The 21,683-nt window shown below is 43.9% G+C and overlaps 1 protein-coding gene across 4 annotated transcripts in view; it reads right to left on the bottom strand.

The window, feature by feature from the left end:
* Positions 1-1,216: 1,216 nt before the first annotated feature.
* The window catches only part of MAPK9 (mitogen-activated protein kinase 9), a 72,809-nt gene continuing 52,342 nt past the window's right edge, over positions 1,217-21,683 (bottom strand). For 3 of the 4 annotated variants that reach the window (XM_053292597.1, XM_053292596.1, XM_053292598.1), the window contains exons 11-13: positions 16,882-16,953; positions 12,530-12,735; positions 1,217-2,889 (exon numbers count right to left, since the gene is read on the bottom strand). In XM_053292597.1, coding sequence (XP_053148572.1) covers positions 12,593-12,735; positions 16,882-16,953 — 215 coding nt within the window. In that variant the 3' untranslated portion in view covers positions 1,217-2,889; positions 12,530-12,592. Of the gene's footprint in view, positions 2,890-12,529; positions 12,741-16,881; positions 16,954-21,683 lie in introns of those variants that run through there. The other variant, XM_053292599.1, reaches the window with a different exon arrangement.

The following is a 21,683-nucleotide window of genomic DNA, read 5'->3' as shown; positions in this document are numbered from 1 at the left end:
GCACACAGTTCACCTTCATTATGAATGGGAGAAAGATGATCAAACTGTCCCCTGTGTTTCAGTCTAAGGCACACAGTGCAGCACTTAAGCCCTATTTCTGCAAACATTCATGTGCACTTGTGAGAACAACAACATTGGCAGGACCAGGGCTTCTCATTGAGATGGGATCCGATCCTCATGTTCAAGAAGGAGTTTGATTCCTGCACACTTATCTGGGTACTTCGGTACTATAAATATTAAAAACAAAAATCTAACCAAGGACCTGATTGCTAGCATGGATACTCCTAATCTAACCTAGAAAGATGTAATGCACTGAAGTCCCATTGAAATAAACTAAACAAGCTCACACCTAAATGTTTATGGTCAGTGAGCACTGATTTTAGTCAGATTTAATGAGCACTTAACTCTGGAATTTGACATTTAGCCTGATATTTCAGAAAAGATACTCCCAGCTAACCTTAAAAATGCATGCCCTAAATGTTATAAAACTTTTTTTTTTAAAAAAGTGATATGCCTACTGCCTTAAACTAGAGAGTTTCCCCGTGCCCTGCCAAACCCCTCAGCACAAAAAACTTAATCTATCCTACAATGGACTCAGAGCCAACATGTGAAGGGATCCTGCATGGAGAATGAGAGCTCTGTTTCCACCCTCCCCCACCAGCATGCACATAAAGTGACAGGTAGGCGATATGCTGGGATATTTCAGTGAACATTTCTGTCTTGCCCTCCCTGCATCGCTTGGGCAGAGTATGAGTTCCAAGCTCACACTCCTTGACTAGAGGAAGCAGACTGGATGACGATCTGGGAAGGATGCAACAGGCCTGGTAAGGTGCCCATGCATATGCTCTTGCGGGGATATGGCTGTCACATGCAATGGAAATCCCTCCATATCCTGGCCCTGCACTCATGCTGGATTACATCAACCCTAAACAATTTTAATATGTAAAAATGGTGTAAAAATAGAATGAAGGCATGGTTGTGTTTAGAAGAATCCTAAAGTGCTTCAAAAAACAAACAGAACAGATTGCTGTGCAAAAATGCAGGCACTCTTTCAGAAAAGTTAAGCAGCAGCATGACAACGTGAAAATTAAAGTTTTAAACATACAATTTAAATCTTAAATACATTTTAAGTATTTACTCTTCAGTTTTGGAACCAGTTTAGTTTTGAATTTTAGAACCAAATGAGTTTGGGAACCAATTAACTTACTACTTCCAAGACAGTGTTTTTGTACTTTATTTTTAAAAGTTCATCTAAGCATTGAAATCAGAGGACTCAAACTTATCTACAATATCCACAATGAGTTAGTGGCAATAAAATCCACAACCAGAATTGCAATTATAAAAAATAAAATACATTTTTATAGCTCATTAATGAGAAGGGGTTCTCCTTATATCTCAGGGTTCTTCTCCTGTCTTGCACTTATAGTATGAGAAGATGTCTTGTAATTCTTTACCACAAGAGATTCTCAACATGCATAGCAAGCATAAAATGGAATTACATAAAAGTATGAAAGAGAAGAACTAAACAAGTTATCTTATATTTTTTGTTCATTTTTGTCATATCCCAACAATTAAAAGTGATCTCAGTAACATTCAAGGTGAAGTAATGAAATTAAAGATCAGATGAGTGAGCTGTGAATACTGACTCTGAGTCCAAGTTCTGCACCTGGAAGCAGATGTGCACCTCACATTAACTTCAAGAAAGATCTAAGTACACAAATTCCAGGAAAGAATTTGGCTCCAACAGTATCACTAAGTGTAGCATCAAGCCCCGATCAATCCCATGCCACATACACTGACTTCATCTATATGTAGAATTTACAGACAGCATTGATATTTGATTTACAAAGGTTGGTTGAGGTTTTTAAACTTACAGTTCTGTACCTCTATGTTTTACAATTCAGTCACTCTACATAAACTGCACTGCAGCGACCAGTATTCCATGTGGCATGGTCAGGGAAGGATATTTCTGCACTTGGAAGAAATTTTATATGGAACACCATACAACAGACATCTGTCACATTATAAGGGTCAATTTTCTTTAGGAAACCAATGTCTCATTTTAGAGATGCTGAACTTTGGAGAATGCTATTGCAACTTAACCTATGTCTGCAGATTGCATACAGATTTTTCTATTTAATTCATTAAATGCTGAATTGTAGCCCAGGTCTATATATCCATATTGTGTGTGTATCACACTCAACTACCCTGTGGCTTGTATCCAAATAACTGAACAATTAGTTCCACATGTCCAATGAGCTTTCGACTTGCATTCCACCGAAAACAGCCCACCCACATCCCAGTCCATGGCAAGCTCCATCTGAGATCAAGGGGCGTTTCAAAAACAGTTTGTGATATAGCCTGGTGTTTGCAGTCAAAGGAAAAAGAAGCAAGCATTCCCCTGGGCACACCCGAGCCTAAATTAGCATTTTGGATCCTGGGCACTCTCTCTAATTTCTATATGCTTTCCACAAAGAATAATGCAGAAATAAACAGCAACTAGTTTAAAATTACATTGCCTCAGCTGCAACAAGGGACTTGAAAGGAGGAATCGGTGAGGGTATAGGCATTTTGTTTTCTCAGTCCCATACCAAACATAACGCACACACCCGGTCAGGCTAAAAACCAACTTTCAGGCCCATACATTCTTGTAATTGGGTTGAACCAGCCTGTGTTCTTCCATAAAGGTTTATCTAAAATAAAATGGCACTATTTCAAAGGCTATGTGTACACCAAAATACTCAGGGCTTTTTCACACGTTATGGGAAGCAGCAAAAGAAGCACTAGTAACTTGTGCTCTCTTTTCAAACTTCTACTGCAACATCATGCAAAGGGACACTTCATGCATCTCCCCACAGAAAGTCTTCTGGCTTCCTTTTTCACTGCTTCCTGTAACGTACAAAAAAAGCTCTCAGTTACCTCTTTGATATGATCTATGCAGACACATGCCTCTCTTTATATAAATTAAACATAAATATGTATGTTCATACTAAATCATTTCCTTAAAGCACTTTCTACAAACAGTTCAGAGTGAGAATGGGTTGTGTCTGTTTTCTGTAATGTTTCTGAAGAAATGACATGGGACCAGGGGCGTAACAAGGCTGGAGTGGGCCCAGAGACAAAATTTTAAAACGGGCCCCTCGCTGATACACACACACACACACACTTCACATGTGACTTGCCTCTGGGGGCCCCTCGAGGCGTGGGGGGCCCCCAGGCAGCCGCCTCCCCTTGCCTAATAGTAGTTACGCCCCTGCATGGGACACATACCAAAACAAAACAGTTTTTAAATGTACTCCATCTCTGCAATGTTATTCAGCAACTCAGTACATGTTTAAGTAGTATGTAGAGTATAGAATCTAGCCAATAAACTTAATATTCTTTTTCAGGTGAGCAGTTAAGTATAACTGTTGTCAAATTACGACTGTTTAAATGTTTTCAGGGATACGTCAGAGCATGCTACAGTAATCAATTTCTTGATGGGATTTTAGTACTGACAGAACCGTACTCATTTACATACATAGCTTTAGAAATGTGAATACAGTATTTAAATTTCTCAGACACAGCAGACAACAGAAGACAGAAAATGCTTAATATACTTGATCTAAATATAAGAAATGACCTTACTAAAAATATTATAGGCTTGGCTGCTAGACCTTTAAAAATAATATGGATAAGTTAGAATCCATGTTATATCAGTACATACATTCTTTTGTAGCAACAAGATCAGTTGTGCAAATTTACGCTTCAGGCTTTGATCTCTGTCCTAATACTTACACATCAGTCTCCATTATGCAATTAAGAATCTGAAATCCAAAATTCAATGAGTAAGTGCTAGAACTGAACTACTATTTTTAAGGCTGGTGTAGACATAACACTATCCAAACATTAGCTATGGTTAAAGATCAGGAAGACCAGGAGTGGGCTACAGGACCATGCACTCCCACTCCTCACCCCTTCCCTCTTGTGCTTGATTTCCCACCTGCCCTCTTAACAAGTTTCTCAGCGAGTTTCATACAAACTGGGCTTTCGCGAAAGTTATCCTTGTCACTTGATGTAGTGTCTTGAAGACCATTACCTATACTGGGAAAAGACAGCTTGCAGGTTTGAATCTCACAGTCACTGACAGAGCCCTAGACCAAGATAGTATATTTTTCTTCACAACTCAAAGGACAGATAGGCCCAAAGCAGAGAAGGGTAGAGAGGCTAAGAAGCAACAAAATAAGGCCTCTGAATTGGTGGGAGCACTGTTTCAGTTGGGTCCCTGAGTGAACAAGGGAGTGAAAGAGAAATCTACCAACTGAACCTCTAAACACAAAAAGGTGAAAAGCTAGTGAATGGCGGGGAAAACAAATACTATCAGTATATTACTCCTGCCATGTTCTAATTCACTCTAAGGTGGTAAACCTGAGTCTAGAGTTGTACCCTTCTACATGATTAAATGCTCCTCTAGACAAGAAATTCCCTGCACACAGACAATTAGATATCAAGAGAAAGACTAAGTCAGTATCTTTCTCCCTGGCATGCTGCTTTTCAGTGTGAAGGGTTTTAAAAATTATTACTTTCTCCCTAAGGACCTTCATTTATTGCATTAAAAAAGCAGATAAAAACAAACGATTCAACATCAACTACGTCAGATTCCGTGTTTTTCCAACTCTCTGTGGATCACAATTTTATATTGTTCAAGCTTCCACTCTAATTACACACAACCAGGTAGGAATTTCTTAATCAACAAATAAAGCAGATGGAAAGATGAAGGGAAGGCGGGGAGAGGAAAGTAAAATGTGAGCCAAGGACATGCAGCTGTGTTATCTTCATTCCATTACACACCCTTGAATAACCGATGTACTTAACTGTCTCTCTTAACTCTTCCGTTCCATTTACACTGGGTTTTAATTTATCTCTATATACTGCCTCCCTGTTTTTTCTTCACACCAGGCATCATTCTACCTCCAACACATTCACTTTAATAGGCATTGTTATTCCATCATGTTGTTTTGCCATGTGCACTGACCATGGTCTCTCTCTATTAATATATTTTGTGTCTGCCAAGTGTTCTTTGAATCTGATGACTAACTCTCTTCCCATTTCTCCTACATAAAACTCCCCACACCCTTGGCATGTTTTTTTATACACGACTCCTTTCATGCAACTCCCCTCCCCTACTTCACATACTGGGCAATCTGTCCTTTCACATTTCCTATCATATAAACTCATTCTCACCAGTTGTTGTTTCAGTGTCTGAGCTGAATGGGCTACTACATTAGCTTTGATGTCATATTTGTGTAAAGTTCTCTGACTTTGTCTAATAAAGTTATCAGATATAAATGGAATCCTCCAGACAGGAAGACCGGGTACGTATTCAATTCTTCTCATTCTCCTTAGGGGAAATCTATAACCATTACTTTGTCCCAAATCTATGGCCCTTCCTTTATATTCCTCTGCTAAAACTGTTATTGCTCTTTTAACTATATTCTCCATCATGCGAGTTTTTATCATCTGTGGGTATGCTGATGCACTATTTATTATCAAATCCTTCTTCACTGGTTTTCTATACCATTTCGTCTTGGGACTATTCCCCACTAAATTATTATTACTGACCATTCAATCATGCCAGCTACCACCTTTAGTCTGAAGTGCTACAGCCCAGACACAGGCTCTCACTTAAAGTGAGAACAAGGCACATGCTATAGCATTATACCAAGGGAAAGATGTGATTAGAGATTGAAGGTACCTCTCATTTCAGTTTTCTGTTTAGACAGCGTTGTGAGGGTATTCTACAGCAAACATAAAAATGGTTAGCATCCATAGCTGAAAATGAGGAGACAGCACACGCTACCTCATAGAATGATTTGTTGTTTTAGCTGGCAAGTTTGTCATTCATTGGGTCGAGGCAATCACTTGGTTGCTCCTGAGGAGTTCCACTGTATAGCTGTATATCCTCCAATAGGTCATAGATGAAAATAGGGCCACATCAGTGCATGAGTAGATGAGGCCAGGGGCAGAATCCAGCTGCCCATCAGTGCAGTCAGGTGGGCAACAGTAGGGCCAATTCACTCCAAATCCAAACATCTTCAAATTCAAACATAGCAACAAGCAAAACGTAGAACTACAAGTCCACGTAAGCAGCTGGGTCCAGATGAGAAAAGCAGTGAGACAAGCTATGGCAAAGGGGTTATAGAATCCACCTCGCACATTATTCTTTATTGTGATTTTTATAGGGAACCCCGTTTAAGACTTTTATCTCCTATGTTAGACAATTTGCCTGGCCAGTCTGATGAATTTTATTTAAATTAGCTTTTAACTAATGAGGACACTGATATTATTTCTGTTATGGCCAGGTTTTGTTATATTATTTGTAAAATATGTACTGGTTTATTGTAAATGTTTACTGGTCAATGACCGAATAAACTTATAACTAACAAGCTATGAAACTGTACTGATCCTATTTACAGCAAAGGTATACAGCAGCAAACTACTAATCAAAGATTAGTTTAGTGAATCCATGGCAGAGAATACTTAAGAAAAAGAGCAGCTAAGGAATCCTAGAGAATGAGGCTGTTCACAAGGGCAGCAAAGACTGCGCTTCAGCAGCCAGGCCCGGTCTTTCCTGCAGATGGGAACTGCTGGGAGCCATGTGGCTCCTGGAGGTGGCACACCCCACAGGGAACCCCAGCTGCTAGAGGCTTAAGGGCCTGAGCACGCTCTTACCCCTGGCTAACCGATCGTGTGTCAGTGCTGTGCCGCTCCGTGCAGCACCTACACATGAGTTGCCGCCTCCCGGCCTGCGCTGGGAGGCTCCCCATAATGCACCACACACTTGTGTGGTGCATCATGGGAGTTCCGGGGGCCTCCTGGCCCCCAAACCCCCAATGCTGCCAGGAGCAGCTGGCAGTTGTCTGGGTGGGCAATTGGCCGCCCAGCAAGGTCAGGGAGATTGTCTGCGGGGGAGGTATGCACTTTGAGGCTTTCTCCCCTCGACACTTTTGAGTTCTTTCTCCCGATCATGAGAAAGAGCTCTGAGCCATGCAGAGTGCGTTCCCCTCGTCACTGAACAAGTGTATCCACACACTTAAAACTAAGAAAGTAGGGCTCAGAGCAATGGCAAATCTCTCACACAGATGAAAATCCCAGCACTTGTGATTTAACCAGTTTGCCAATGAAGCAGAGAACACATACTGTCTGCTTCTCCACTCACAATCCACTCTCAGTTTTCTCTCCTATTTCTCCTTCAGCAACTTGTCACAAAAATTGGCTAAGTAAAAAACAACCACCACCACCACCCTACAATCCATCCTCCTGCCTTCTTGTAACAGGCAAGCTCTCCATTTGCCCATTTCCTCTGAACTTCATTTGTGCCAAGACTCATTAGGGCTTAGTTCAAGACTGTTTTTAATACAAGGGAGTCTTGAAATATATAGATTAAATTGCCTCTGAACATGTGCAGAGTGCTCCCCATCACTACTGAACAAGTAGAGTTTCCCTTTTCCTCACAAACCTAAAATTCTAGAGCAGGTTGCCTTTGAGCACATGCTTTGCCTAGGGTTTTCAGTATAAAGGCCACGTCTTTCCTTTCACACACACAAAAACATTCCTGGGTTCCTCTCCCTCCAGTTTCCTTGTTCTAGCAGTCCAATTTACAAATACCAATTTCCTTCTTACAACAATTTCCTTCTTACAACAAATTTATGAGTACAGAGACGCAGGTACTCTCTCATGTTTAAAGTTCATCTTTAATTGAGATAATGTACTGACAAAAGGAAGTGAGTGGAGGGCAGAACCAAGCATTCCTTTAACGAGTTCTTCCTGCCCTCCCATTTTTCCAAATACCTCTAGGCTGGGAGATGCAATGGGAGATTCTCTTTCAAGGCAAATAGCACTTTGGAGCCGGAATTTTCATTGAGACTGCGGCTCAAAGGAAAAGAGGTAAGTATCTTTCCCCTCTCTGTTGTGGTCTTGATTCTGATCAGCCTCCTGCACAGCTATTTAAACATACGAGGATGGAAGCGCCATGTACAATGTGTACTTTGAACCTGAGGGAGATATCTAAATTATATATATCATCATCAATTACAGTTTTTGGCGTAGTCCCCAAGCATACAGAGGCTTATATATAATTTAGACTGGCAGCTTTTTCTAGATTCTTACTCTCTTAACTTCTATAAAGAAGCAGATATGATACACAAGCTATGCTTCTTTAAAATCAGAACGTGCGGATGGTGAGGTGTTCCCCAGGATAAGCATCTGGAAATGATGGTGGTTCAAGTTCAACTGGAGAGCAGTAGTTAAGTTCTTGTAATTTGAACTTGCTCACCAACAGCCTGCTTCTATCAATTCAAGCAGATACAGCCCATACCTCAAACTATACATAACAAGGCTATTCACATGACCAACAGGGCAGTGGCGGGTGGGGAGGCAGGGGTGGACCTTCCTTGCCCCACACAACAGTCTATTCTCCTTTGGGCATACCACTGCATGCCCACATGATCCAGCAGTGTGGATTGCTGGGACAAGGCATCCCAAAATGCGCCAAGCAATGAGCATGGTGCAATGGGGGATTCCCCTGGGAGCTGGGCACTCGAGGCGCCCGATTGTGTGGGCTTGGACTGCGTGCAGCCAGAGCATACACATGATCCCGGCGTTGGGGTTAAGGGCACACTCGCACCCTTAAACCTTGCTAAAGGCCAGGGTTTAAGTCAGGCTACTTGTGAGGGCAGCTCTGGGATCGGAACTGACCCTGGCAGTGCACATGGGCAGCCCAACCCAGACTGGGCTGCCCTAGCCTGGGTTTGGCTGTCTGTGTGCATAGCCTTAACATCTCAAGTGCTTGCTTAAGGTGTTGAGTAGTGTGCAGCTGGTAATTTCTGCATGACTAAACCCTCCTGCTCCTATGCCATACGACTCAAACGTGCTCGTGCAAATTTGCAGCAACACTAAACAGACAAGCCTGCTAGCCCAGCCCTCATGCTGGGTGGGTTCACACAATCTGCTGCAACCCAATCAGTTGATAATATTTAGGTAAAATTCTGAGAACCAGGACCACACACTCCTGTTAGGTTTGATGTCTGAGCCTGCTGAAGTCTGGTTCCTATGCCGGCTTACCAAGTTCTGCCCAATTTCAAGCAGACTTCTGTCACCAAATTATGAAATTGGCTTGACAAACTCAGGCAGAACTCGATAAGCTGGCACGGGAACTAGACTTGGGCAGGTTCAGTCGTCATGCAGGTTCAGTCATCAGTTTCAGCCGTCATGCATGCTCCCAGTTCCCAGAATGTTTCCTAAATATTACTGCCTTATGGCAAATCATGTGAACCTGCCCGCTGTCTCACTAGAGATATTTCCAACACTTCCCTCCGCAACTTGGGGGCGGGGGGGGCGGGGAGGAGAACCCTGTGCGGGAGAGTCCCTTTTTGGGTCAGGATGAATCCAGTATGCAGTCCCATCCACTTCTGCTACCACGAGTACAGCAAAGACAATGAGACCACACTCCAATTACTACACATTTTATACAACATTTAGTATATATTGACTACAAGACCAGGCTGTTCTCATGCACAGCCTAACCCAGGCTAGGGACGCCCAGCCTGAGCTAGGCTGTGTGTGAAACACCGGAATTGGGCCTGATCCCAGCGGGCCAGCACCACCTAGCTCAGATCTTTAGCCCAGCTAGCTGAGGTTAAGGGAGTGAGCACTAACTCGCTCGTGTGTGAGCTGGGCTACCTCCAACCTGGCTGCACACTGAGACGGGTGTCTAGAGTGCCCATTTCTTGAGGGAATCCCCCAATGCATTGCATGTGTCGCACAGTGCATTGTGGAATCTCTGGAGATTAATGTGTGCTGCTCCCGGCAGTGCTGGTCATGGAGGTGCGCGGCTTGTGAGCTGCGAGTGGTTGTCTGGGGGAAGGTGGTTGAACCCTACCTTCTTCCCCACCTGCACGGCCATGTGCATAGCCCCATTATCTAATCAGAAAATAATTTCTTACACACTTAATCTCTGAATGCTCTACATATATAAAAATGTATAAGATATAAAAATAGCCACCCAGAGAACAATTTGTTATGGGGCGGATGACAAATAAAATTTGCTAGTTCGCACACACCTTTTTTTTTTTTTTTGTATTTCAGAACTACAATGTAAACTTCAAAAAGATGTATATCATATCAAATGTACACTTTAACATTACATCCTATAACCTTATTTTTGTTCTAATTTAATTTTACACTGGATAAATCCATATCTGGATGGGAAACAAGTTTTTAAGCATGCATTCTCAGTGAAAACTTCCATCCTTCAATTTGTAAGCATAATTCTGCTTCTGCAACAAAAACAGTGGCTGACAACCAGACTAACACTGCACCAGTGCAACCACTACATCAGAGCTTCACTGCACCAGTCAATTCCACTACATCAGAGCTTGTCTTCCAGATTAGTGTTGCACTGATGTAACAGGGCGTGTGTCCGCAATCATGCTGTAAAACCCCTTCCTCCATCTCTATGTTTCAGGGCATGATGCAAAGCTATCCTCTATTCTTGCTGCACAAATGCAATGCTTGTGCAAGTGAAGCGCGAGCGCAAGAGACTGAACAACTTTGGGCAGCTGCTTAGCTATGTGCCCTTCTTGAGTGTGCATTTTTGTTAATTAAACTAGTGGTGCAGGTTAGTCTACATGCCAGCCAGTATATTTAGACTCTCCTAATCTAATTTTTTGGATCATCTGTCAGCTGCGGTTGCAAGCAGATGTGGCTAGCAGACTCGGGGAGGGGGGTTCCCCATAATGCACCATGCACTTGCGCAGTGCATTATTGGAGCTCTGCGGGGCGGGGCGCCACATCTCAACACCCCGACCCTCGGAGCAATTGGCAGCAGCCGGATTTCGTCTGGGCAGGGGAGGTAAGGTTTTCAAGGATTCCTCCCCTCGCCCCGTCGGAGCCCTTTCTCTGTTCATGAGAAAGGGCTCCTTGTCTTCAAAACATTCAGGTTTTATATTGATGGCTTAATAAAAGCATCACTTCAAGCAAGGAAAAAAGTTACTCTGCTGCAGCTTTTCACTATACTTTTAGGTAAATGGAGCAGGGCTGCCAAATGGGTGAAGGGCTGCATCCCTCACCCAGCAGATGCACTCAGGATTTCCCTGAAAATATTATTTTAATGTCAAGTATCTACACTGGCCAACATCCAGACTAATAAAGTGTCTGTGTAGTAACACTGCACACACTACGGAGGAAGGCCAATTTCATTTATATTCCCTTCTTTCTGAAGCTAACTGTAACTCCAGAAAATATGTCCCTAAGGGCTGTGTGACCCCAGGTACATATTTGCAGGAGTCAGAGTTTGTTTCACAGGGAAGGACATATCAACAAAACCGTTCCTTCCCTGCAGGGTGCACATAGCATTAACACCAGCACTTGGATGTCAACTCTAGGGATGTGCACGGAGCCAGCTACTGCCGGTTCCAAGGTGGATGGGGAGTAGCTTTAACGACAGGGGAGGGTGCTCTTACCCCGCCCCCGCCACGTATTCCCCGCTGGCACTGTGTTTTAAAACGGTCCCGCGGGGCAGCAGTTACCTCCTTGCCGTCCTCGTGTGTGGCAGACCGGAAGTACTGTGCAATGGTCCCTTTAACACACACTGGAAGAAAGTACTTGTATACCGATTTAAGTGGTCAGGAAAAGCTTCAAAACCTCTCCACTCACCCCCCCCTCCATATTTTATCATATTCTATATGTCAACATCAAACTAGGAATAAGAAGAATTACAGGAGCATCTTCTAAAAAGAAGTTGGAAGGGGGCAAGGATTCCTACACATGTTTATGAATTGCTTATAAAAAGACAAAAACATCCTTATTTTTTTAAAAAAATATATACACTAATGATTACTTCATAGATGCATGCAAGATTTAAGAAAAATCCCCATTACCTTTTTTTTTTTTTAACTTTTTCCACCTGCCCCTTGAAATAAGAGCACTGAAAGAGCACATTCAGAGAAGCAAAGCCACATTCAGATATACAGATGAAGCAAAAGTTCACAATTTTGTCTCTTCTGTGGGAAGGTATACAAAGTTATTGAGAGGTGAAGAGTAAAAGACCTCGAAGAGTGATACAATTGCCGCTGTATTTTACAGTACTGAGAATTCCAGCAAGATATACTAATATAGCAGATGTCTGTAATCACACATTTAAGAGGATATACATTCAACACCACCTACAATGGTTTTGGTGTTTTTGCTGTATGTTTGGTTTTTTGCAAATTTGCATTGACTATGTGTATATTTCAGAAGCCTGACCAAATGCTCATGAACTAGTTTGTGTTTGGAATTACTTTAACTGCTCACCTGATATAATATAGGCCAAAACAGAAATACGTTATGACAATGTCTATACTATGTTTTGCCTCTTGAGATTCAAAGTTGCTTTCATTCTATAATATTAAGCAGAGAATCTTATTGCAACTGAGTAAAAATCACAGGCATCACTTTAGAGGAACATGCAGAACATGGAGTTTTTTTCTACTTGGTTCCATAAACTTACAAGTAATTCAGGCCCAACAGAAGCAAAAAGTTTCTTTGCCAATGTTAAATCTGCAAAAGCTGATCACCGGCATCCTTCAAGTGTTCCTGTCAAAGCATCAAGGCTGCTGTCTGTGTCGGAAGCCAATGTTTGTTCTGTTGACATGGATGAAATGTCATTGATCGATGATGACTGGGAAGGGCTGGTGTTGCTATTCACTGCTGCATCTGTGCTAAGTAAACCAAGCATAAGAAAATCTGAGGCAAGACATGGTTGAAAACATAGATGATATTTTAGGAGCCATAATAATCTGTTAGCCAAACACAACAGTGTACTGTTTTATTTATTAAGGTTATACACAGCACTGCAAGGTTTGCCTCAAGAGCAAATAGCTGTGTAAATCAAGCATCTATTTGAACTTTGAACAAATTTGAAGAGAAAGACATTGTGTTTCGGATGGTGTAGAGCACACCTTTATAACAAGCAAGTTTTTGTTTTTTCCTTTGGATAGCTTCATGCAAAAATATCACCAATTATTCCATGAAAAATATGGGCAGACCTCTGTTTGAATATATTAAAAGCAGAGCTGTTTGCAATTAATGGTCACAACAGAAATCAAGAGCTGCACATACCTGCAAACTAGTGATTATTTGTGCAGTTAACATGAATGAACCAACTTGCTCGCAAAGCCTTCTAGAGTTTGAGGTATTCCTTATCCACTTGACTAACTTGACACCAAGCACTGAACTCTCTCAGCTTAGAAGCCTCAGACTTAAAAGCTGAGCTGATCATGAGGCTATTCACGTGAGCAGCCCTACCTGGGTAAGGCTGCTCATGTGAAGGGCCAATCTCGGCATTGCCTTGCTGAGTAGCCCAGGGTTTCCCTCTGGGCTTTTACTGGGGTAAGAAGGACTCTTATCCCAGTCCCCAGGCACGTGCAGACACAAAGCCGGGCGCCTAGAGCACCTGCTTCTCGGGGAATCCCCCAATGCACCATGCTCGTCATGTGGTGCACTGTGGGATTTCTAGAGGACAGGCAGCGTTTCCCAGGCCTCCAGAACATTGCATGGCTTGCGAAAGTGCTGGTCATGTGGCGTGCAAGCTGCACAGCTGGGACCACGCCAGATTGTCTGGGGCGAGGGGAGTTAGGTGCTAGCCTGCCTCCTCGCCCCCTCTCTTTGTTGCTCTCAGAGGTCATGTAAACAACCTCATTGGCTCTGCCCCAGTCCTCCAGTAGCATCAGTTATATCTGCTGAAGGTTTCCCTTTTCTCTCCCTTCCCAAAATTTACTAAGTTACTGGTGTGTGGAAGGGAGGTGAAGAACCAGCCTCAAAAAAGTCTGGCAAATAACCAAGGGTAATCCTGAGTTCCCATGAATCCTTTCTGAAAAGAAGGCTTCTGAGATTTCCCCCCAAACAATATAATGCATTATAGCTGTCTGCAGGATCAAGTGTATGAAAGCATTTACTCTGCTCTATTCTTGTGATGCATTATTTGCTGTTAGTATCATGCTGCAATATAGCGTGTGTGTGTGTATGTGTGTGTGGGGGGGGGCATGGAGTGGGGATAGGCAGGGAGAAGAGGGGTAAGTGTACAGGGTCCTCCAAACTACCAACTCTTCTGGTGGATTTTTCCACTTCAAAAGGAGTTTGCTGATCAGCAGTACATCCCTTCCCCAATCTTAACCTCTGACTTCTGGGGGATAATCTCAAGGTAATAATACAGTTCCTTGTCTGCTGGATTCCCTAGATACAGAGAGGGGCTCATTATCATGGCAAGTATCCCATGCAACTTCTCCAAGACCTGTTGTTCTGTTGAGTCCTATGTATGTTCAGCCTTCTCTTTCCTGTATAACATTTCTTTTCCGACTCAACAAGTGCTTCTTTAGATGTTCAGTCAGATATATGGTGACAACCCAACTCAGGGAGACTTTAGTATTAGAAGGCTTGGACAGCTTTTCTGTAACCAAGCCCCTTATAGTAATCTCATGCATCCTTTTCCCCAGGGGTTTTGGAAATGAAAGAGCCAGAAAGTGGGCAAGGAAATCTCCCATCTCCAGAATATATTTTAATTGATACATTTGGAGGTGTAGCACTCGGGGCTGGTAGTTTGGATGAGGTCTTAGGTGAGGGTACCTCTGTGGCTGTCAGTGCTTTCCCTTCACAGGGCAACCTTGGCCATCAGACAGTTCATGTCTTCTTAGTAAGTTTCTGACAAACTGTACAAGCTCCAAAGTTGTTTCATTCTCCAAGGCACATTAAAATAGAGGCGATGCTTGAATTCTTCACACTTCATGAGAAGAATTCATTGTGCCATAAAAGACAGTCAAACAGCAGTTACTCCATGAAGTAGCAAAATTACGTGTGTGTGTGTGTGTGTGTGTATTCCAATCCACAAGCTCCTTACTTTGAAACAGCCAAAGAAGCAAAAAGGAACTGAACAGGCGAGACTTTAACCCTATTCAGATGTTTTTAAAAGCACCGCTGTAACCATGTACAGTGGCACAAACAGGTCACAAATCCCACCCTTGACTCGTCACTTACCATTGTACTTTGCCACTCATGCTCACAGTGGTGTCTGGCTGAACAAGAAAGCTCTGTTTCCATGATAGTGGGCACTTCTGTGATTGTGAGGCTGGGGCTACTGCTAAATAAACGCCCCTATAAGCATGATGGTGCAGCACAACAGTGAGCGATGGGATGGAAGTGGGACTTCCAGGAGAGAGAGCTGGTCTGGGAGAGGAGAGCTGGTCTTGTGGCAGCAAGCATGACTTGTCCCTATAGCTAAGCAGGGTTTGCCCTGGTTGCATCTAAATGGGAGACTTGATGTGTGAGCACTGCAAGATATTCCCCTCAGGGGATGAAGCCGCTCTGGGAAGAGCAGAAGGTTTCAAGTTCCTTCCCGGCTTCTCCAAGATAGGGCTGAGAGAGATTTGTGCCTGCAACCTTGGAGAAGCCGCTGCCAGTCTGTGAAGACAATACTGAGCTAGATAGACCAATGGTCTGACTCAGTATATGGCAGTTTCCTATGTTCCTAATCCATTTGCGCTGCTATACACGGTTACAGCAACCATTTAAAAAAATGGCTGAATAGGGGCTATTCTCTCTCTGTTCAGCTGATACACTTAACACCAAAAATGCTAGTGAGAAGGCATATCCCATTCTTCAGCCTCTGGAAGGTTCTGTGAACAAGTCAGTGCATGGCGAACCCCATATATGGGACTGCAAAGAGACAATGAAGCATACAGAGATCACAACCAATTCCATTCTATCCAGCTTTCACAATTCACACTGCCTTACCGGGATTACTGAGAACGTTTAAAAAAAAAAAAAATTTAGAGTCACCAAGCTGTAGGATCCCATGCAGCCTTCTCCATTACATTCCTTGGAATACAAGTCTCACACTACTGAAGAGGGCAAGCCAGACAGTACATCTAGTTACAGAGCCTCCAGACCCTGGCGGGTGGGGATGCCAGACAGTGTTGTCTTCCCCCACTGCCCTACAGGCAGAGATCTTTCAGGAAGCATTGAGCGCTGTTCTACAAAGCATCAAAGAATGCAATCACACCATGTCTGTTTCCTGTCATTGTGGACCTGCCTGCTGCTGGAAGAGAGTATGCTTTCCAAACAACACAGATCACTCAGAACAATGAGAGAGAGAGAAATCTCCTCTTCTTTCCCAAACTTGTCAGACAAAGCAATGGGGGAACTGAACTTTTGTTCCCCACTGCCAGAGCAGTGACTGACCCCAGAGTGAAAGTGAAATACTTTCCCCTACCACCCAGGATCATTACCCCTGAAACAGGCATACAGTGGTCCCTTGACTTACGTATTTAATCCATTCCGAACTCACGTTCGGAGGTCGAAATTTTCGTAAGTCGAAGTGCGCACCACGGAAGTCTGGAAACATTCGTAAGTCGAGGAAACCGCATCTAAAAATTCGTAGGTCGAGTAAGCTGAATCTAAACCGGCAACTACTTCCGGTCTTTTTTGTCGCTCGTAACTCAAAAACATTGGATGTCGAGTAGTTCGTAGGTCGAGGGATTACTGTATGTGCATGTTTTCTCAAAGCGAAACTGTTTCAATCAATTCCATGTCTTGATTTTTTGAAAGAATGCATCTCTCTACTCACAGCTCCCTCCCTCCTCTTATCTCAAAAGCTAAACATGAAATGTCAGATTCCTGTATGCTTCCGTAGTTCACTTCATACACTGCAAGGTATCTGTATGTGCTCCGAAGCTGAGCAAATTGCACTGAGACAAGAATTTGGATGGCACAAGTTCCTTGGCACACCTCTATCATTAATGACAGTAGATTGAGCCCATCATAAACAACCTCTGAAAACAAAAGCAGACCATTACATCAATGACTAACCTGAAGGCTGTTCTTTTACCAAACCATTCTTATTTCTTTCTTCCCAATCCATTACTTCTTTATATATTAGTTCTTTATGTAAAGAGTGGGGGGAGAGAAGGAATAAACACATTACAAGTGTTTATACAAGGAATAAACACATTACAAGTGTGCTTTCATCGCTTTTTAAGATCTTGAAACAGTTTAAAACAACATAGGACTGTATCTTTATTGTCATAAAGATATACCTTTTGCCATCAGAATAGACATCTACAATGTTTAACAGAGTTAAGGAGTCTCATCACATATCAGCTCCAACTACAGTACCGTATACACATATGAAAAGAAATACTAACTTATTACTAGGACGTCGAACCATTTTTGAAAAGGTTTTAACAAGAAGTGCTAAAACACACATTATTAATATTTTCAAGAGAAACAATAATAAGTAGAATTGATATTCCCACTAAGTAGAATAAAAATGATTACATTCTTCAGTTTTTTGTTTTGCTTTTGTTACTTCTTTCCAGCAGTAACTTTAAGCTGCAAGAATCTAACTTTAAATGCTAGCACCAAGTAGCTGGGGACAGAGGGAGAAAAACCGTGCCAGAAGTTTCCCATAGCTGCTCCGACTCTGCCCACATTGTCAACTAGGCGCCAGAATTCCCATCTCAGCTCAGCTGTGCAAATCTGATACATGACTCTCAAACAAAAACATAAAAAGGATACTTAACTAAATATGTATACTATAGGACAGTGATCTTCACTATTTTTCAGGAAGGGGCCCCTTTGGCAAAAAAACCCTTCAATGTGGGAGCCATTTCCTTTTGCGCGGCCTCTGCTTTTCCCAGTGCCAGGGAGCAGTTTAAGAGAAACTGAGGCCTGTCAAGCCCAGCAACATGGCACGCATGGAGTACTAGGAAGTGTAGTCCTTCCCAATGCTTTCACCATATGGGGAAAGCACTGAGAGGGACCACACTTTCTAGCACTCTGTGCACAGACCCCAAGATGGTGATGGGGCTTAAGAGGGCTCTGTTTTCCTTAAAGGACCCCCATCAGCATTGGGCACTGTGTGGTGGGAACATTTGCCTCCATGCAGTGCCAGGTGGGTTGCGCTGAGTATTCAGCACCAGTTGAAGCTTCGCACCAGTCTAATAAACAATTAGTTAGGAAGCCACACTTAGGGCTGATAGGAGCCATCACGGGCTTCCAGGCCTTGCAATGAAGAACACTGCTATAGGGGCACCTGAAGGTAAATGTAGTACACAGACCTAAGAAAATTGTTTGGAAGGACATCAGACACAAAATGACATCCATTCAGCCCTATGTGGGACTCTGTGCTCCAGAATAATCTACCATATGTAAACCAGACCCAGTAACGGAGTACTGGATGACACATGACAAAAGGAAAAAGTATGTACACTAACACTGCACAAAATATAAAGGCAGCCTACAAAAAAACAGGTTGCTCACCTGTAACTGTATGGATGTCGATGGATCTGGAAGAGATCCAACAACATCCATAAGAATGGGCTCAGCACCTGCGCAGGAGACCATGTGGTAGCCATGCCGCAGCTTGTCGAGGCGTCCAAGCCACGCCCCCCACATCTGAGTGTGCTATTTAAGGGGCGGCTGGACGTCGCGTTCCTCAGTTCTTGGACAACTGCCAAAGAGGACGACCATCCAGTCCAACATGTGAGTTCGTAAGTTGACACGGTGAAAAAGGGTAACGGCGAGCACACATGTATGCACATAGCAGAGCACTACTGCAGAGGGGTGGATCGGGAGGGTCTTATGGATATCGAAAGATCTCTACCAGATCATCAGTTACAGGTGAGCAACCTGTTTAACTGGATCGAGATCCGTCGAGATCCATAAGAATGAGCAATTAGCAAGCTCCTTGAGGAGGAGGGTGCAGGAGTGCTTACTGCAATACCCTTTTTAATACACTTCTTCCGAAGCTTGCCTCTGCAGCAGAGCGCAAGTCTATGGCATAGTGCTTAATGAAAGGCATATCTGTGGACCATGTCGCTGCTTTACAGATGTCCAGGAAGGTGATCCCCGAGAGGTGTGCTGCCGAGGAAGCATAGGCCCGAGTGGAGTGGGCCTTGATGGCTGCTGGCGGGGAGTTGTTCTGGAGCTCATAGGTAAGTATGATCAGTTCAGCAAGCCACCTTGACAGACGTTGTCTGGAGATACAGGAACCCTTGGTAGGCTACAAAGAGACGTTACGTAGATCTAAACTCTTTAATACGGTCTAGGTAGTATAGGAGTGAACGATGTACATCCAGGGAGTGCATGGCAATGTTCTAAGCTAGTTGAAGGGTCCCTGAAGAAGGTTGGGGGGACAATGTCCTGGTTCAAGTGAAATTCAGAGACAATCTTAGGCAAGAAAGATGGGTCCAAATGCATGAGGGTCCAAATGCATCCGCATAGAATCTGGTGTAAGGCGAGTCTATCCTCAGTGTTCTGAGCTCGCCCACCCGTCTTGCTGTGGTGATTGCCACGATGAAGGCTGTCTTTAGTGAGACAGTTGCAAGGATGACATAGCCATAGGCTCGAAAGGGGCTTGCATCAAAGAAGATAGTACCAATGATAGGCTGCAGGGTCCTATCAGAGCCTTAACTGGTGGAAAGACGTTAGTAAGGCCTTTCATAAAGGCTTTACATGGATGGTGTGAAAACAACGAACTGCCCGCACACCCCACATGTTCTGAGGAGAGAGAGACCAAGTGGACTTTCAAAGAAACGTTGGCCAAGCCTTGAGATTTCAGCTTGGACAAATACAAAAGCACGCATAGCGAATTACCGCGTTGGAGGACACCATGAGGCCCAGAAGCCTTTGGATAGACTGTGCTGGTTGCATTGGGTGATCTTGAAAACTTGCTACCAGGTCCCGAATACAGTGGTAACGCTCCTGGAGGAGTGGCAGTATTTGATGCAACGCCATTATCTGGAATTTCCTGACTCGTATGAACTTGTTCAGGCTGCTCAGGTCCATAATGGGACGCATTCCCACGTCCCGTTTCGGAATTTGGAAGTAGCGGGAGTAAAATCCCTCCCACCTGGCCGTCCATGGCACTGGAGTGATTGCTTTCTTCCCCAACAGTTCTTTCACTTCCTCCTGAAGAGTGATAGATGGAGGAGTGAATCTCATTCCCGTGAACCATGGTATCTATTTGAATTCTACGTCATAGCTGGAAGAGATTATCTTCAGAACCCAACGGTCTGATGTTATGTGGTGCCATGAGGGGGCATGGTTTGCCAATCTGATGGTGGGAGATGGCAATATCGGAACGATGGTGGGTTCCGTAGCTAGAGATGTCGAGAATAAGTGGTGCCAATGGATGGACATGGTTCTCAAAGATGCTTCTGAGCATCCGATGACTTGGTGGAACAAGATTGTGTCTGTTTCCCCTTGTTCGGGAAATTACATTTATGGTATGGGTTGTACTGCCACCCGTAGTCACGGCGATCCTGTTGGCGGTAGGGTGGCCGCTGTATTGAATATGAAGCGTGATACTTTGGCGTGTAAGATGATGTTGAAGGCTGCGCCGTGAAGGTCTTTGCTGTGCATTTCGATTTTTTCATCTGCTCCATAGTACTGTCTGTGGTGTTGCTGAAGAGACCAGAGCCATCAAATGGAAGGCCTTCAATCTTGTCCTTCATGCCTGCTTGGAGCTTGGTCAAACGCAACCAAGCATGTCTGCGTAGTGTTACAGCCGCCATCAGAGAACGAGATTCTGATTCAGCCAAATGCTTGGCTATGCTCAGCTGTTGTCTAGTCAATTCTGCTGAATGCTCAAGAGTTCGTTGGAACTTTCACCTGAAGTCCTCAGGGGCCAATGAAGACGTGGAGTCATCGGTTTCGACATCGACACTATTGGTGTATGGAGAGTCGATGTCGGTAGAGCTGGGAGCCAGGCCACTGATGTCAATGGGGGGGACGAGGATATCGGGGTCGATGCCGGAGAAAGCGATCTGGCTCTCACCAATCCGGTCATCGATGTTGAAGGGTTAGATTGACGTCGACAGGACGTGGTCAATGTCGAAGGTATTGGTGATCGACGTTGAGGGTCGATGTCGAAGGTATTGGAGGTTCTTGTAAACCGGCAGGGGATGGTGTGAGGTCAGGTCGATCAGATGTTGACGCTTCTCAGGCAGCGGCGACAGGTCATCGATGCCAGGGCGTTTCTTCTGTACGTGGCGGTCCTTGGAGTGACCTTTATCACGATCGTCGTCCAACATTGATGCTCTAGATGTCGAGGAGACGTGACAGGAGGCGGACCCCGACGTCGAGGCTTTTAGACAACTCGACGTCGATGTCGACAGCTTGTCCGATGTCGATGTCAACGGTTTCCAGGTCGAAGCCGCAAAATTTGAGGCTTTCGATGTTGATCTGGTGCATGTTGATGTCAAGGTGGATTTCGGTGGCAATTTCCGAGGCGTTTGCAGGGTGCTGTTCTTGCGTGTCTGCTTAGAAAACGAGAGGCATATTTTGCACGTCGATAAGTTGTGCTCCTCCCCTAAGCAAATGAGACACAAATCGTGCAAATCCTTCGAGGGGAATTTCGCTTTACAGCCCTCACACCTCTTGAAGGTCTTTTTCTCCTCAGACATTTCCGTAGGGATAGCCAAGTCCGCTCCGAAGTCAAAAACCACCAAACTTTCATCTCAGCCAGTCCAGTAGTCAAACACAACAATTCCCGTCAGCCAGTCCAGATCAAACACAATTCAATATTCGTCAGCCAGAAGATTAAGGTCATACACAAAGGTTCAAACAGAGAAGATAATAATCCACCCCCCGCCCCCAGATTAAACTCA

Source organism: Hemicordylus capensis, chromosome 2 (assembly GCF_027244095.1).
Source record: "Hemicordylus capensis ecotype Gifberg chromosome 2, rHemCap1.1.pri, whole genome shotgun sequence".
NCBI lineage: Eukaryota > Metazoa > Chordata > Lepidosauria > Squamata > Cordylidae > Hemicordylus > Hemicordylus capensis.
The sequence above is the reverse complement of the archived record's forward strand: the minus strand, read 5'-3'. Positions and strand labels throughout refer to the sequence as shown.